Source organism: Sapajus apella, unplaced genomic scaffold (assembly GCF_009761245.1).
Source record: "Sapajus apella isolate SASKATOON/1434 unplaced genomic scaffold, GSC_monkey_1.0 scaffold43, whole genome shotgun sequence".
Lineage (NCBI taxonomy): Eukaryota > Metazoa > Chordata > Mammalia > Primates > Cebidae > Sapajus > Sapajus apella.
Genome location: NW_022436983.1, coordinates 18,408,520 through 18,427,777, shown reverse-complemented (window position 1 = coordinate 18,427,777; position 19,258 = coordinate 18,408,520). Strand labels below are relative to the sequence as shown.

The 19,258-nt window shown below is 38.4% G+C and overlaps 1 protein-coding gene across 1 annotated transcript in view; it reads right to left on the bottom strand.

Annotated features, from left to right (window-relative positions):
- Positions 1-19,258, bottom strand: part of MACO1 (macoilin 1) — a 67,918-nt gene that overhangs the window by 34,358 nt on the left and 14,302 nt on the right. The window contains exons 2-6 of the mRNA XM_032300869.1: positions 16,384-16,525; positions 14,354-14,480; positions 9,093-9,216; positions 7,017-7,195; positions 5,595-6,096 (exon numbers count right to left, since the gene is read on the bottom strand). Coding sequence (XP_032156760.1) covers positions 5,595-6,096; positions 7,017-7,195; positions 9,093-9,216; positions 14,354-14,480; positions 16,384-16,525 — 1,074 coding nt within the window. The remainder of the gene's footprint in view (positions 1-5,594; positions 6,097-7,016; positions 7,196-9,092; positions 9,217-14,353; positions 14,481-16,383; positions 16,526-19,258) is intronic.

Genomic DNA, 19,258 nt, shown 5'->3' with positions numbered 1-19,258 from the left:
GAACCCAGGAGGCGAAGGTTGCAGTGAGCTGAGATCATGCTATTGCACTCCAGACTGGGCCACAAGAGCAAGACTCCATCTCAGGGAAAAAAAAAATTATAGGCCAGGCATAGTGGTTCACAACTGTAATCCCAGCACTTTGGGAGCTGAGTCAGCCAGATCACCTGAGGTCAGGAGTTCGAGACCAGCCTGGCCAACATGGAGAAACCCTGTCTCTACCAAAAACTTAAAAGTTAGCTGGGTGTGGTGGTGTGCACCTGCAGTCCTAGCTACCTGGGAGGTTGAGGAAGGAGAATTGCTTGAACCCGGGAGGTGGAGGTTGCAGTGAGCCAAGATCACGCCATTGCACTCCAGCCTGGGTGACAGAACAAGACTCCATCTCCAAAAAAAAAAAAAAAAAAAAAAAAAAAAGGGAAGAAAGAAATTATAGAAGACATGGAGGAATCTTAAATGCATATTACTAAGTGAAAGAAGTCAATCAGAAAAGGCTATGATTCCAACCATACAATATTCTAGACATCGTATGGTTGGAAACATAGTGAAAAGATCAGCACTTTCCAGGGATCAGGGGAGGGGAGGGATGGACAGAAGGAGCACAAAGGAGGGCAGTGAAACTACTCTGTATGCTATAATGGTAGATAATGCCATTATAAATTTATTCAAACCCATAAGACTGTGTAACACTGAGAATAATAAATTCTAATGCAAACTATGGACTAGGTGATAACGACGTGTCAATGGAGGTTCGTCTGTCAAACAAATGTGCCACTCTGGTGGGGAATGTTGATGATGGGAAGACTAGGCATGAGTGGGGACAGGAACAGCAGGTATATGAGAAATTTCTGTATCTTCCACTCAATTTTTCTGTGAACCTAAAACTTCTAAAAATTAAAATCTATTGTAAAAAACACTATAAAACACTATGATGACAACTACATAAAATTAGCCTATGAGAGGACAACAAAATTTTAACAGCAATTTGTGTCATGAGTATGGGACTATTTTCCCTTTACCTAAAATTTTAATGATTTTTTCATACTTAAAATATTTTTAATTGACCACTGAGGAAAAATTTTAAACCAACCTTATTGTAATTTATAGTATTCCTTTCTAACTGAGTACTTAGTTAAAACAACTGATCTTCCTCATTGCTTTTTCTGTTTTTGACTATAATTTTTTTCATGTTGGAATCACAAACATTTTTGGCTTCCAACATTGTCTGTTTTTAAATATCTTAGGTAAAGAATTCAGAAATCAAGCTGGCAGAAAACAGGGTCATTTGTAAGGTATATATTTCTAAAACCAACAGAGGACTCCAGACTGGCTTTGGCAAGTTCCCAAACTTTTCTAGGAAAGGACCCTATAGGCAACACCTATTTAATCTCAGGTTCTTCATCTTCCTCCACATTTCCTTACCTTAGCAATCTACCCAGCACCTTCTGCTCCACATTCTCCTGTATTTCCTCGTAGAGCAGAGCTTCTTCCATTCACCCAGTTCCTTGTCCCCATATATCATTAATTGACTCAACATTCACTAAGCATTCCACTTTTATAGAGAGATATTAAAAATGAAGAGAACCAGCTTCTGCCCCCTGAAGCTCACCATCTAGTAAGGGGGAAAGATCTTCAAAACAAGTGACTACTATACAATGGACGTCAGCACACTTTTTCTGTAAAGGGCCAGACAGTACATATTTTCGGCTTTGCAGGCCATAGTCTCCGAGGCAGCTATTCAACTCTGCCACTGTAGCACGAAAGCAGCCACTGACATGATGTAAATGAATGAGAGTGGCTGTGTTCCAGTAAAATTTATTTTTACAACAATAGGCAGTGGGCCAGATTTGGCCTGTGTGCTGTTGTTTGCTAACCTATGGTATACAGCATACTAAAGAATATCCCTGGAGCTGAGAGAGCTTGAGAAAAGACCTGCCAGACTGCCTACCCTTTTACAGGAAATGGCCATCAACCCTTAATTGGACAGCCAAACCGAGCTACAAGAATTCTCCTTGAAACTGGTAGAGCAGTAATGAACTTCCCCCCAAAAGTCACTGAATTGGTTCCTCAAAAATAGCAGTTCTCACCCACAGTATTCAGACAGACATAGCTATAAGAACGTGTTGCAATTAATCTATTACAGTAGAGTTACTGGTTAGTTAATATAGTACTGGTTTTCAAATTTTGTCTTCAACACTTAGAAAAGGGTAGATCAACTTGGGGACATGCGGACAGAAAGACTGGAACAACAGACACTGGAGACTTGAAATGGAGGAAGGAGGGGAGGCTGTCAAGGGCTGAAAAACTTCCTACTGGGTACTATGTTCACTGCCCAGGTGATGGGATCAATAGAAGGCCAAAGCTCAGCATCATGTAATATACCCTTGTAACAAACCTGCACATGTATGCAAAGGTACCTCCTAAATCTAAAATTTTTAAAAAAAGGAGAGATCAATCTTATCGCTAAAGCATCCCTGTGGAAGTTTCAGTCAACCTGGAACTGTGCAAACCCCCAATTGTACCTGCAGAAGCAAACAATGCATATACACACTGTCAGTCCTGTATGTTTGCATAAGATGGGGTCTAGGAAACCAACGGGTCCAAACTGCTCCATCTGAAAATAACAAACCCACTCTCTAGCTAACAACTCAAACATGTTAGGTTTGAATCAGTCACAGTCTTATTGACATGCATCAAAACATACATGAAGTCAAACAAGAGGAAACAGAGGGAGATAGTTAAGGAGGGGTGGGAGGAAATAAGATAACACCTCCTCCAACCAAGCTGGATAATTAGCTCAGATAGATGCCTTTACTTTTAAACTCTTTCATTGTTCATCACAGAAAAATGTGAAAATGTATGAAAGCAAAAAGAAAAAATAAATGCCCAATACTATCAACAGGTAATAACTATTGTTAACAATTTGGTTCTTTTTCCTTTTAATTGTTTTTCTCGCTGGGCACAATGGCTCATGCCTGTAATCTCAGCACTCTGGGAGGCCGAGGTGGGCAGATGACTTGAGGTCAGGAGGTTGAGACCAGCCTGGCAAATCGATGAAACCCCATCTCTACTAAGAAATTCAGAAAATTATCTGGGCATTGTGGCAGGCACCTGTAATCCCAGCTACTTGGGAGGCTGAGGCAGGAGAATTACTTGAACCTGGGAGGTAGAGGCTGCAGTAAACCAAGACTGCACCATTGCACTGCAGCCTGGGTAAGAGACTCCATCTCAAAAAAAAAAAGTCATTTTTCTATATATATTAGAAAAAATCATTTTTCATTAAATTGCTTTCTCCTTTCTTCATGAAATGCTTTGACATAAGTACTTCCCCATATTCTTTAACATGGCTCAAAAGTATGATTTTATAATATCTGTATTTAAAGTTTACCAAACGGATGGACCATAACTTATTTTATATTTCTCCCATTGTTGGATATTTAGATCATCCCTTTATTTTTTATAACATTAAAAGTTGAAAATAATACTGTGGAAGCTTATAAACCTACTTAAATATAATATTGTCTATCAGTCATTTGATAGTGAGTAGTTCTCCAAAACATAATACCTGGGGCACTGTAGGTGAAGGAAGAGTACGAGTTAGTGACCACAGGAAGAAGCACACTGCTTAGACGTAGGCATGGGGGCACTGGACCCATGTCATCATCCCCAGCTTACTAGATAATTATCCATCTGGGTCCTTGAACTTCTCTACTAAAAGCAGATCAGATGGTAGAGTCAATCAATATCACAACCGGGGCCCAAGGGCAATGGTGGCACAAGACTGCTTCCTCTGCAGTAACCAACAAATAAAAAGTATTTTGGCTTGGCCGCTATTACTAAACTTGTGTCAGCCTGGGCAACATGGCAAGATCTCCTCTCTACAAAAAATTTACAAAATTAGCCGGGCATATTGGCAAGCACCTGTAGTTCCAGCTACACAGGAGGCTGAGGTGGGAGGAAAACTTGAGCCTCGGAAGGTGGAGTCTACAGTGAGCTGTGATCACGCCATCACACTCCAGCCTGGGCAACAGACTGAGATCCAATCTCAAAAAAAAAAAAAAAATGTGTAGGAGAAAGGATGGTAAACAGCTGTGGCAGATGTTTTGTGTATAGCATTTAGTGAATTTGTGGGATATTCCTTCTGAAATAGAAGGTCAACTAATTGGTCTTTCTTCCATGGCATCTGGAGGAGGGTTCTCTTCCACGTGTTTTTGCTGCTGGGCACAATAAGCAGAACGTCCTAACAAATGGAGATGGATGCCAGCCAGCCAACTGCAATAGCACACTTCCAAAAGTAGCCTGGGGGCTATGAAACCTCTAGAACCTGTATTAGTAGAACCCAAATACACCTCTCTTAGTTTAACTGACAATCAGAAAATCAAAACATATTAATAATCTAGTTCATTCCATTTATAATGTTGGAAAGCTTCCCTCCTAGAATAAACTGACTGCCTTTAAGCAAGCCAGAGGAAGAGGAATATAATTAACTGGTGGGGAAAAGTTTAAATTGCCTTCTTGAGTTACACACACACACACACACACACACACACACACACACACACACACAAGCTCTAGTTGTGTGTTTCACCTCAGATCTGTTTCCAAATTAAAGATCTGAGGTGAAAGGAACATATTTGTGTTTGCCTAATGTAAGCCATATAAAATACAGTAAAATTAAGTCTCAGCCAGTCAATGTAATAAAACAATGTTATTCTTTTATGGCCTGGAGCAGTGGCTCACATCTGTAATCCCAGCACTTTGGGAGGATGAGGTGGGCTGTTGACTTGAGGTCAGGAGTTCCAGACCAGCATGGCCAATCTGGTGAAGGCCAGTCTCTATTAAAAATACAAAAAATTTAGCTAGGTGTGGTGGTGAGCACCTGTAATCCCAGTTAGCTGGGAGGCTGAGGCAGGAGAATCACTTGAAGCCAGGAGCCAAGATCATGCCAGCCTGGGTGACAGAGCGAGACTCCATCTCAAAAAAAGTTATTATTTTAAATAAAATGAGAAAAGGAACATTCCTAAACTCCATGTCTCTAACATTGAGTCTATGGATTTTTTTTGAAAGAGATTAGTTTTCAAATCTAACTTTCCCAGAGTTACCTAGGGATAATTCATATTCTAAGTGCAGAAAAATGAACAGAAAAACAAAACAAGCACAAAGTAGTAAGGACAGCTTTCTCACCCCTCTCCTGCAATGTGTATCTGTTTGACAAATAGAGATTTGCATGAAAACAAGCAAAAACTCTTTTTTTTGTGTGTTTATGCCAAAAGAACTTTGGATATGCAAACAGAAAAGGACAAGGACCAAAGAAGTGCCTTTCAACACTACTAGAAGAATCAAGTTACAGGTTAATTTGTCACATGTGGAAAGTAATCACTGTCACCCCTTATTTAGAACACTGGAAAGAACTGAAGTCAATGCTTCAACAAAATAACACACATTGGCCAAAAAATCCACGTAAAACAAACGCCAAACTGTCACGAGTCATAGTGTGCGATCACAAACAATCCCTACAGGCCCATATGGGAATATTCGTTTTTCAAGAGTATGTCAAGTTCACTGGGAAGTGTTGGTAAGGATATAGCATGCACACTTACCTTACCAGTGCATCTGGTTTGCTTAGCTGGTTATTAGGAATACAGTTTTCCATTAAGTCTTTGTGTGTACTTGGGCTCTTGCTAGTGCATTTCTGCTTCTTCTCATTTTTACTAGATGAGGAAGGAATGCTCCCATTTGTGGCGCTATGACTTCGAGGTGAGGAGTTCACAACTCCACTGGCATTTTTGTAATTTTTTGAAGAAGCAGTGCATGAGTCCTCTTTCAAGAGATTTTCTGTACTTCCCACAAGATCATTATTTAATCTTTTACTATTGATATGGTTTTCCATATACTCAATTTCTTGTATTTTAGAGTCTACAGGCTGTAGAATATTGTTATTATTTATTCCAAGGTTGTGTTTTTTGGCATCCTTGTCCTTTTCTTTCCCTTTTTCCCGGTATTCTATCTCTGGCAAAGTTGTGGAAAGTTTTTTGTTGGCAGGGATACCTCCATTGTGGTGTATAAGGATTGAAGAATCCATATCAGGTAATCCTTTGGCTGCTACAATACCAAAAACAAACCAACAAACAAAAAGCCCACACGGGAATATTTAGTTTTTTAACAACACAGATTAATTCAACAAACTTATCTACACTTAAAAAATTCACTACATTAGTTTGCACACTCATTTAGAAGCAATAACCCCAGCACATTAAGCTAATCAAGAAGCAAATCCTCATAGTTTACTAGAAGATGTAGGGAAAAAAGAAAATCCAAATACATTTGAGCAACTCCACATTTAGAAAATCAACATCATTTACGAAAATTATGCCATTAAAAGTTGAGTCTTGAAAATAAGATCAGGGTTTTACAATTAGGTCACACTGTGTGTATCAGTCAAATCAAACTCGTCTATCACTGAGGTGAGAGGACAAGGGCAGACCCTAACAAGTCAGAGATGGAGATTGCTTGATATTAGGAGTTCGAGACAAGCCTGAACAACACAGTGAGACCTCAACTCTACAAAAAAATAATTTTAAAAAACCAGCCAGACATGGTGGCATGTGCCTATGGTAACAGCTGCTCAGGAGGCGGAGGAGGGAGGATTACTTTGTTCCCAGGAGTTTGAAGCTGCAGTGAGCCATAACTGTATCACTGCACTCCAGTTTGGATAACCGAGTGAGATCATCCCTGTCTCAAAAAAACTAAATTAAAAAAAAATTTTTTTTAGTAAAAAATATATCAATTAAAATATTTAAAATATATAAAAATAAACATATTTAAACACATACTCTTCAGACAGTATGTAAACAACTTCATTCACAATCTATACTTCATTGACCAAACAATGACCCTCAAGAAGAACACCATTAAATAGAAAAAAAACAAAATCCTAACACCTTTTCTAGAAAAGAAGATTCTACCAAGAGACAAAATAATGACTAGTCTATTGAGCCAACAGCTTTGGGGTAAAGACCTACCTTCCTCCGCCTCTTTTTCTTGCTTTTGCAGCATCTGTTGCTCTGGAGGGAGGGCTTGTTGAAGAAGTTGCATGTAAAACTCGTTCTCTTTTTGTACTTCTTTTTGCTTCCTTAACCGCATTTTGTAGCTTACGTAACTTTTGAAGCCAAAGCCCAAAGTTACCACAGGGTACCCAATACTAGAAAGAAGACAATTCAGCCAGTAATTGCAGGTTTAAAATTAACCACATATGCATCGTGCACATGAGGATACCTATGACTTAAAATTTTAAAATAAATTCTAATTGATGATGGTAGTTGAGAATAGCATTCACTAGACACACACATAAATGTAACGTCTACTGTGGAAATCAGAAGCAATTGGCACACGGAACAAAACTCCCCAGGAACAATAGGACTGCTAGACCATAAGAGGACACGACCCATGAGACTTCAGCATTCTTCAAATTAATTCAAGGAGTCACCGCAGTGACTGTCAGATACAGTGTCTAATGTCTTTTAAGAAATATTGAACTGCCTTATGCATTAGAACTTAGGCATCTATTTGTATGCTTTTAAAAACTAAAAGAGTAGAGACTTCATGGGTAGCCAAAAGTAAATAGAAGTGTTAAAAAAAAAAATCACAAGGACATCATTTGATTTCTAATACTAAAAGGCAGAGTCAAATTCAGGTGACTACTTTAACTTAATCTCTTTGCTGCCCGAGGGGTACTGCCACCAGTTATTCCTTGAAAATTGGTTCATAAACACTCTTGTCATATACAAATTCTGTCATACATAAATTCAAGAATCATTTAAATAAGTATTTGATATGATCAGTGCCAACATTTGGTTTGTATCATCAAATTAAACCATCTGTACTTAGAACTCTAATCTCTGTAATAGAAAGTTGAATATTTTCATTGAACTCATCAGCCTGCCTAACATCATTTCAAGGTCTCTGCAAATGTTGTCAAGCCCATGTAAGCTTCATTAACATGAAAATATATCAATTTATAATTACTCTAAATGTGGTCTGACTACAAACTTACAGTGACATGTTTTATTGACCATGTTCGTTTAATTTACTTGTTTGTAAAAAGACTAAAAATACTGGAAACAGTATTTTTTTATTCTGCCATAAATACTATTAAAAATTGGTGTGTTTAGGTGAAACACACATTCGGTGGTAAGTTCCACAATAGATATAAGTAAGAATCAAGCTCATTTTTCAAAAATGTTTCATGGTTAAGATTAAATGAGTAACATCTTAATATTTATTAACATGTTATAAAGAAAAACAACATTCCTTCAAAAATTATTAATAATATTCTCTTACTTTTATAAATAGGCTAAGGAAATTCTAAATTATTTTAAGCTTCATGAAACAGTCATATATTTCATCAAGACTTTCTGGAATCATTATCTGATTATAACAAAAATAGCTGACATTCATCAAACACCTATGTGCTTGGCATTAAGTTGAATACATGTATCACTTCAGTTCCTTTTTCCCATGACCCAGGGAGACAGTAAGAAAACCATGGCTTAGAGGCAGTGACACACCCAAGGCAACACAGCTGTCAGGGAACAGAGCTGGGATTCACTCATCTGCCTGAAAAGGGGGCTCATGCACTCTCCAACCATGCTGTACAGCTTTTGGAGTCCATGTAACACTTCTAAGAATAAATTTACAGTTGAACTTAACATTCTACAGTGAAATTAATTATAGATAAATAATATATATAATACCAGCTGGGTGTGGTGGCTCATGCCTATAATCCCAGCACATTGGGAGGCCGAGGCAGATGGATCACTTAACGTCAGGAGTTCGAGACTAGCCTGGTCAATATGATGAAACCCCATCTCTAATAAAAATACAAAAATTAGCCAGGTGTGGTGGCACAAGCCTGTAATCACAGCTACTTAGGAGGCTGAGGCAGGAAAATCGCTTGAAGCTGGGAGGCAGAGGTTGTATAATCAAGACTGTGCCACTGCATTCCAGCCTGGGCAACAGAGCAAGACATCGTCTCAAAAAAAACAAATACACACACACACACACACACACACACACACACACACACACGTAATACTTACCAGTGAGCAGCAAATGGACGACAAAGGTCTACATGAAAGTTTTTGAGATCTTTAAATCTAATGGCTGCTTCAATATAAACAAAGAGGATCCAAAGAGACACTGTAGGCAAACACACTCCCCTTTCTGTGGGAAAGCAGCAGAGAGACAAGTATGAATGATACATTAACTAAAAGATGGGCTGTTTGGGAGACTAATTCACTAACGAAACATTACTTTCATTAAGACCTTCACCTAAACTAAATTAAAAAGCAAACTGATCCAAACTGAAAGCTTTTATATAACAATGATTCCATAGAATCACTAACAAAAATAAAAGATAAACATCCTTCCAGAAAATATTTACAATATATGTAAAACAAAGGATTCATAGCCCTGACATACAAAAAGCTCCTATAGATCAATAAAAAGGCAACTGAAGAAAATTTACAAGTCACAAAAGAAGAAATCCAGATGGCTAAAAAACATAGAAAAAGATATTCAACTTGACTACTGATTAGAGAAATACAAATTAAGCCAATCAGATTCCATTTCTTAACTATTAGATAGGCAAAATTTTTAAAGACAGATAATAGCATAAGGAGGGTATGGGGAAAAGTTCATTTTTACACTTGGCAATAATATAAATTGGGGCAACTATTTTAGATGGCAATTTGGCAGCATATTTAAATTTAAATACTTGTACCTTTCTTTTACTCAGTAATTCCACTTCTAAGAATCTACCCTATAGAAACATAAAAAAGCCTTGAGATAATTGTATAAAAATATTCACTGTAATATTATTTGCAATAACAAAAATTTAGAATTTAAATGTCCATCAACAGGAAAACGTTTATGATAAATCTATGTAATGAAATATGCTGAAGGTTTCCTAAAGAATGAGGAAGATCTGCACTGTCACTGAATGGCGTATAAAAAAATAAAATTCTTAAGTAAGAACAAGTTGTAGGACAAAGAAATGTTTCTGACAATTGAAGTACTATTCAAAATTTTTTTTTCTAAACCACAAACTCATATTCCTTTTGTAATTAAGAACAATTTTCAAGGGAGGAAAAAGCAACATGTAACAAAAGAAGATGCAAATAAAAGCACATGTTCATTGGCTTTTAGAATCAAAATCTGCAGGCTAGGTCCATCTATATTAGGACATGACTAACAATAGCATATTTATGGATGTGGACTACATGGCACAAGGGGGGAAAGTCAGTGACCTGAAGGCTTTTTGCGAAGGATCTTTGGGATGAAACTAAAGAAAAATCCTAGTATCTTGAAACTAGGAAGATCATTTTGTCTCACTTCTTCATTCTGTTGAAGAAGAGTAAACCCCAGAGTTTAAACAAGCTGGGCCCAAGTTCACAGAGACAGTGCTGAATCTGCTAGGAGAACCTCCCTTAGTCCTAGTGCCTGAGTGAAGTTGACACTGGATCCTCTGTGAAGACAGCTAATGGCCCCAACCATTCCTATGAATTTAATAGTAGGTATTTTCTTTTCTTTCTTTCTTTCCTTTTTTCTTTTCTTTTCCTTTCTTTCTTTTCTTCTCTTTTCTTTCTTCTTTCTTTTTTTTCTTTCTTTCTCTCTCTCTTTCTTTCTTTCCTTTTCTCTCTCTCCTCTCCCCTCCCCCTCCCCCTTCCCCCTCCTCTCCCTCCCTCTCTCTTTCTTTCTTTCTTTCTTTTTTTCTGAGACAGAGTCTCGCTCGGTTGCCCAGGCTGATGCGATCTTGGCTCACTGCAACCTCCACCTCCTGGGTTCAAGCAACTTTCCTGACTCAACCTCCTGAACAGCTGGGATTACAGGCGTACGCGACCGTGCCTGGCTAATTTTTGTGTTTTTAGTAGAGATGGAGTTTCGCCATTTTGGTCAGGTTGGTTTTGAACTCCTGGCCTCAAATGATCCACCCACCTTGGCCTTCCAAAGTGCTGGGATTGCAGGTGTGACCACTGTGCCCAGCCAAAAAATAGGTATTTTCACAATGTAGGAGGAAAAACAGCAACCCACAGGACAATGCATTTTCAAAATCATTTCAAATGCATTTTCAAATATTTACCACCCCTATTCTCTATATTAATTTATAAAGTTATTATAAACATAAGCACATAACAGAAAAAATAGACAAAATATCTGTATATCTACATCTATGAAATAAAACCACATTGAAAGAATTTTGAACAAGTATAATTATCAGATTGTACATACAGTTTTGTATCCTGTTTTTTTTTGTTTTTTTTTTTTTGAGACGGAGTTTCGCTCTTATTACCCAGGCTGGAGTGCAATGGCGCGATCTCGGCTCACCGCAACCTCCGCCTCCTGGGTTCAGGCAATTCTCCTGCCTCAGCCTCCTGAGTAGCCTGGATTACAGGCACGAGCCACCATGCCCAGCTAATTTTTTGTATTTTTTAGTAGAGACGGGGTTTCACCATGTTGACCAGGATGGTCTCGATCTCTTGATCTCGTGATCCACCCGCCTCGGCCTCCCAAAGTGCTGGGATTACAGGCGTGAGCCACCGCGCCCGGCCGTATCCTGTTTCTTTTTGCCCTCTTAATCACCAGGAAAAAAAGCTTATGCTGTAATATTATTCTTTGTAACCATATGTAATTTTATCAACCATTCCTACTACTGTCAGGAAAGAATTTTAAATTTTAACAACTGAAAGAAAAACTACCCCAAGTTATAGAAATTGCACTCATATTTGTTGGCCCAATAAGAGCAGTTTTTTCTTTTGTTTGTTTAAGTACTATCCCAAATTAAAATATATTTTATAACTTAGTTATTCTAACATGCATTTCTGAGTCTAGCTAGGGCTAAAGAGGGGCCAGTAGCCTTTTATGACATTAGCTACACTGCTGCCCTGTGGGTCACCCTCTGAACTAGTTTCCAATAGGTTCTATTAATAGTTATATGGGCCAGGAGCAGTGGCTCTCAACTGTAATCCCAGCACTTGGGAGGCTGAGGCAGGCGGATTACCTGAGGTCAGGAGTTTGAGACCAGCCTGACCAACATGGAGAAACCCCATCTCTACTAAAAGCACAAAATTAGCCAGGCATGATGGCACATGCCTGTAATCTCAGCTACTCGGGAGGCTGAGGCAGAAGAATCACTTGAACCTGCAAGGCGGAGGTTGCAGTAAGCTGAGATCGCGCCACTGCGCTCCAGCCTGGGCAACAAGAGCGAAACTCCATCCCCCCAAGAAAAATAGTTATATGGTTAGTTTTTTATCCACTACTAGGTTATTACTAAAGAAATTTAAGAAATTGCCACAGCTCATCAGAATCACAGAATATTTGAGGTGGAAGGTTCTTTAGACATTATTTAGATTAATATGAGGTAGAACTTTATTTGATAGGTGCCCAAAATGGAGTAATCTCCCTAAGCTGAGACCTAGGGAGAGTGACAAGTGTAAAAGGCAGGTTACTTGAAACTGAGGGCCAACATAAGGAAATACAAATTAAAAACTGGTGGGAAGAAAAATCACTTTAATTAGAGGAAAGCAGACTAAAGAACCTTCATAGTAGCTTATAAATCAAGTCAGATATGAAAGAGCGTGAAACATGGTGAAAATCATGCTCACAGCAGATACTTTAAAAAACACAGCTCAATTGTCTTCTACATGGGCCAACATCATCACCTTAGCAGCTTTGAGAAGAGGATGAATGTTGGTCCAGAGAGCTTTTATTATTTGGTGCTCCCTCCTTGGCCAAAATCCTACAGGTTGTAGCTAGGCCCAAGAATCAAGTTTCATGCAGCTTTGCAGACAAGTTTGACTCTGAGACCCAATCCTCAAATCCAAGTTCTGGCTTTCACAGTGGGTTGCAGCTGTCAAAATATCTCATCTGATTTTAGTTTGAAGTAACGGAAGTATAGCTCTAAGAAAGAGGGAGCTCTACTCTAGTCAGAACACACCTGCAACAGTACAGAGAACCACTGAGAAGTAGGCAGACTAACAGGGTGAAAGGGATTAAAATATATAAAGAAAAGCTGGTGAAACCAGAGATATTCTTGCCTACACAACACAAAAGACTTAAGAGGTTATGATAGTGTCTTTAAATCTGTAAAGAAATGTTAACGTGGAAGGGAGACTACATTCATTCAGTGTGGCTCTAATGCAGAGGTTCAATGTTTGTGATTGAGGGGATGGTCTGGTAGGCCCCTTGATATTTTTTTGTTTTGCTTTTGTTTTGTTTTGTTTGAGATGGAGTCTTACTCTGTCATCCAGGCTGGGGTGCAGTGGTGCAATCTCAGCTCACTACAACCTCTGCCTCCCTGGTTCAAGCGATTCTCCAGCCTCAGCCTCCTGCGTAGTTCGGATTACAGGCATAAGCCACAACAACTGGCTAATTTTTTTATTTTTAGTAGAGACAGGGTTTCACCATGTTAGCCAGATTAGTCTTGAACTCCTGACCTCAGGTGATTTGCCTGCGTTGGCCTCCCAAAGTGCTGGGATTATAGGCATGAGCAACCGCGCCTAGCTCCCTTGACATTTTAAGGAAAAGTTTTATACATTCCCTTATGTTTTTCTGGGGAAAACCTCTTTAGATCCTCTAAGAAATCAGCAAGCTGTGTCTTAATCCAGATACTGAGGAGGCTGAGGTGGGAAGATCATTTGAGCCCAGGAGTTCAAGTCCAGCCTGGGCAACATAACAAGATCCCATCTTAAAAAAAAAAAAAGAGAGAGATTTTTAAAAAAGAAATCAACAAGCCCAAGAACAGTTAAGACATACTGGGTCAAAGTGTAAGGAGGAAAATTCTGGCTTAATATGAGGAAGAACTTTATTTGATAGCTGCCCAAAAATAGAGTAGGGGTACCAGGAATGGTAGGTAAATTCCTTGTCACTGTAGGTTTCCCATCAGATGTAAAACCACCATGTGCTGTGGGGATTCTCATGCCAAATTCATCTAAATGACATTTCTTTCAATGCTGAAATTCCATGAATATTTTTTTTCTTTTTTGGTACATGGCTATTTTCAAGCATACCTAAATGGAAACCACTCCAACTTTTCTTTAAAAAAAAAAAAAAAAAGATATATTCAGAGTGAGAGCTGGTACCTGCAATGCCTGTAATTGAAAGATCAAATTATAATGGCTTAAAGTTTTGATTTAAATAATGAAAAAAGATATACCTTTTTTGAAGGTATATTACAATCTATTAAGAAAACTTTAAAATGTCCACATTAAACTCAACTCTAAATAACGTATTCAAAGAAATAACCATATTAAAAAATTTGAATATAAGATTTCTATCCATCGAAGAAATCATTAACACTTACCTGTGTGCCATACGTACTGAACCCATACATATGTGCTAGCAGCAAAAAAAAGCCATTGTATGGGGATGAACAGCAGGCATATTATATTTGATGTGAACGCTACACAAACAAAAAATACTGAGAAGGCCTAAAGGGAAAAACAAAACAAAATAAAAGACACATCTTAGAACTTGTTATTTTCAACCACACGTTGTGAAACATATGTTGGACACAATTACTGAATCTGCTAAGAGATAACTTGGTAAGTATAGAGCAAATTCACAAAAAGAAATTTTAAACATATAAAATCAACCATACAAAAGGAGTAATTACTTTAACATTAAAGAGTAATACTACTTATGATCCTCAAATAATGAAAAAGAACTGGAACAGATGAACTGAGGTGGAAGCACAATGAGTTCGTTTGGATTCCAAATACATGTGGGTTACTTGAAAGAACTAGAATTTTTTTTTTTTTTTTGAGATGAAGTCTCGCTCTGTTGCCCAAGCTGGAGTGCAGTGGCGCCATCTTGGCTCACTGCAACCTCCACCTCCTGGGTTCATGTGATTCTCATGCCTCGGCCTCCCAACTACCTGGGACTACAGACACATGCTACCATGCCTGGTTAATTTTTTGTATTTTTAGTAGAGACAGGGTTTCCTTGTGTTAGCCAGGCTGGTCTCGAACTCCTGACTTCAAGTGATCCGCCCGCCTTGGCCTCCCAAAGTTCTGGAATTACAGGCATGAGTCACTGCACCCAGCCCTAAAAGAACTAGAATTTTAACACAGAAAAGCCTCCTCTCTCTTCACAAACCGTTCCTAAAGAGCTTCATTCTTAAAAGACAGGCTTTTTGAAGCACAAATGAACCATAATATTAGTAAGATATATACTGACGCTATTATTAGGTTGGTACAAAAGTAATTGCACCAACCTAATAATAATTTTAATAATGCAGCTTTCCTCTGAACACCACTATCACCAACAGAACATGAGCCAAAACCATCTTTTTAAAGCATGGATTTGCTCTGACCAAAGCACCAGGCCTGGGTGGGAGAGTTATAGTTTTAAAATGTAGCTGTGGAACATGACAAAATTAACACATTCATCAAGGGAAGAAGCCCAGGCCTATGCTTGCTCCAATCTAGCAGTTGTCTAAACGTCGTTTGGAATTTATGGGGTATCTTTGAGATCCCTCCAAAGGGCTCTTCGAGGTTGAAACTATTTTCATAACAATACTGAGATGTTATCTGCCTTTAGTATACTCCCTTACTCATGCATATGGTATAATTTTCTATAAGTCACATGACATATGATACAGTAGCAGAATGACTTCAGAAGCAGATATGAGAATCTAGCTGTCTTCAACTGAGCCAGATATTAAAGAGATTTATAAAAATGGAGCCACTCTTCTATATCCTGTTTGTTTTAGAAAATACACAGCTATTTTTCACTTAAAAATGTAATTTCTATTAATGTGTAATGGGCTTATTATGTTTAACTGAATAAGTATGTATTTTAAATTTTTCTTATTTTAATTTCTAATATAGTAAAACTGGATAGATACAAGCCACATTAGCAAAAGCTCTCTGGTGTACTCAATAGTTTTTATGAGTGAAAAGGGGCCCTGAGACCAAAACATTTGAAACACTACTCTAGCTTGAATCCAGCCACTAAACCTAGCAACAGCGGATCCAGAAACACTTCAAAGCAGGACTGAGCAATTTTTTAATTTCAAGATAGGAACGGCCATTATTGGCTGCAACGGAAAATGGAAGAAGAGGGGATATAGAATCCCCAGACTAGGTTGCCACCCTCCAAAACCCTGAGTAATTATTGCTTCCTCCAGTATTCTGTTTCACTCGAATCAGAGAGGAGGAGAAAATGTAATGATTTGATCAACAGGTTTAGACAAAATAGTTTAGAGGACAATTTCAGTTAACACACCCTACTAAGTAACCCTAACATAGTCACCTGAGTATTGCTAATAACATCTACTTTAAGCAGCTAAACGATCCCCACACATGGAAAACATGTTATTAGTAAACATACCAGTCCCTGGTATCTGAAGGAATCATAGACGCTTCTGATGAAAAGCCAGAATGGCCACAGGTATTCAAATCTGAACTCCAGGACAAAATCTGCTAGGAGGACAAGTGCCCATACTACCAGGAATTTCAGGTATAAAAATGTGCTGCAAAATATAAAAACAAAGAATTAATTTAAGGTCATTTGTGAAGAACGAGAAATAAATTCACTGTTTCTGTTTAAAAAGACAAAAAAAACCCTCCATATACCATGAAAACAACAGAGATGAAGCACAAAAAAGAGATGCTGCCATGGCCCATCTACATTTTAAATGCTCTGGTGTTCATTCTGAGACCCAAAACTATCAAGATAAGATGATAGCCAAAAACGCTTAATTCCACTTAAGATGGGAAAAAAAAAAAAAAAAAATTCAAATCCCACCACTATTTTAAAAATGTGCTAAGTGTCTGACTTAAAAATACCACAACACTCTCAAAATTACAGCTTTCAAGCTGTTCTTCATTAGAAGAAAATGTCACAGTTGAAAGGCTTCAAATTTGCTATTTCCCCACCCCTCTACATCTGTTTGAAGAGTTTTTGAAATTCTTGATGCACAGCCTTACATGCTTAAAGAATTCTGTCTTTTTTTCTTCCCTTTTTCCTCTTGCCTCTGTGTGTAGTATTCATCTGCATTAACCAAACAAAAACCAAATGACTTCCCCAAATAGACAGAAACTAACTTGGGGAGCAGATGCTAATCACAACCAAGGGCTGTGAAAGCACAAAAATGTACATTAAAGAAAAAAATCCTTAAACATCTAAGCCATGCTCTAGCTGAGATCTAAGTGTGTGTTCCCAGTTCCCTCTGGACTTGTGTCAAACAGAAACACTCTGGCAAGCCAGTTAGGACACATATGTAACCACTGCAGTAGTCAAACAAGGTAAGGACACAGAATAAAAAATTATTTTTCATATACTCTATAAGTCAATTTTTCAGTTCATTAGTTGCATAATGGACAATAGAAGCCTTTAGATTCTACTTATTAATAAGCCTCTATTTCTGTGCTCCTAATTCTGCCAATTCTGGAGGTCAAATTTAGGTATCAAAAAAATATTTTCCACAATATACATATTGGAAATACCTAAAATTCACTTTTACTTGGGATAAAGCCTTGCATGGTATTTTGCAATACAAACATTCCAATACTGATGTGATCAAATTAGTCATTTGAAAAAACAACAAAATTGAAAATTTTAATAAATAATTTTGAAATACATTCCAATAAGATACAAAAGACTTACATACTTGGAGGAAAAAAACAAAAAGCAAGAACTTAAAGTAAAATTTAAAAAAAAGAGAGAATAAAAGTAAAAAGAAAACAGAAAAAAAAAGCAGGATCTGGCATTGAGGATTTATTTTGTGCCCTTTGAAGCCATTCAGGTTAGAAATGTCAAGAACACAAACATTTGACTCTCAATGATACAGTATTCACAGTGATACAAAATTTGTCATCTAGGTTCGATTTTTAACATTTATCCTTAGAACTTCTTTAGGTTTGATAAGTTTCTACTAAGATAAGAGGTTTGCTGTAAAATCAAAGAACCTGAAGCAAATCACAAAAGAATGCAATCTCTTTTTTTTTTTTTTTTTTTTTCCCCCTGGATGGTCTCTTTCTGTCTCCCAGGATGGAGCACAGTGGCACGATCATAGCTCACAGCAGCCTCAATCTCCTGGGCTCAAGCAATCCTGCCTCAGTTTCCCAAGTAGGTGGTACTACAGGTGTGTGTCACCATGTTTGGCTAATTTTTTTTATTTTTTATAAAGACAGGGGTCTCGCCATGTTACCCAAGCTCCTCGGTCTCAAACTCCTCAGCTCAAGTGATCCTCCTGTCTCACTCTTCCAAAGTATTGGGATTACAGGTATGCGCCTGGCCAGAACATAGTCTCAAATCCTAAATCCCGCCTTTTAGTTTCATTTCACCAGAGTTCTGCAGGCCAGATGAAGATAGAGCCCTCATAATTCTCACACATTAAATCTGTAACTGACCCAGTGGAGAACAATGCACATTTTATTAGAAAGAATAACTGAGGGCCAGGCACAGTGGCTTACACCTGTAATCCCAATACTTTGGGAGGCCAACGGGGTAGGGTCGCTTGTGTCCAGGAGTTTGAGACCAGCCTGGGCAACATAGCGAGACCCTATTTGTACAAAAAAATTTAAAAATTAGCCAAGTAGTGCATACTTGTAGTCCCAGCTAGAACCAGGAGGCTGAGGTAGGAGAATTGCTTAAACCTCGGAGGTCCATGCTGCAGTGAGCCATGACTGTGCCACTGCACTCCAGCCTGGGTGACAGAGCAAGACCCTGTCTCAAAACAAAAAACAAAAACAAACAAAAAACACAACTGACTCATGCAGGTATTTGGGAGCACAAATCTCGTTTGAAACTAGATTTCCAAGGTGCTTGCTTTAAAACTAAGAGGTTTTGTCCTTGTGCCCAGAACTGTTTCTACGTTTTGAAAAAGGAATTAACAGCCTCTCTGCCATGGTTTCAGAGCGTTTTTTTTTTTCTTTTTTTTAATGGCATAGCTAGGCCGGGCACAGTGGCTCACGCCTGTAATCCCAGCACTTTGGGAGGCCAAGGCGGGCAGATTGCTTGAGCTCAGGAGTTCACAGCCAGCCTGGGCAACATGGTGAAATCCCACCTCTACTAAAAAAAAATACAAAAAATTAGCCGGGCGTTGTAGTGTGTGCCTGTAGTCCCAGCTATTTGGGAGGCTGAGGCAACAGAATTGCTTGAACCCAAAAGACAGAGGTTGCAGTGAGCCGAGATTATGCCACTGCACTCCAGCCTGGGCAACAGAGCGAGGCTCCATCTCAAAAAAAAAAAAAAAAAAAAA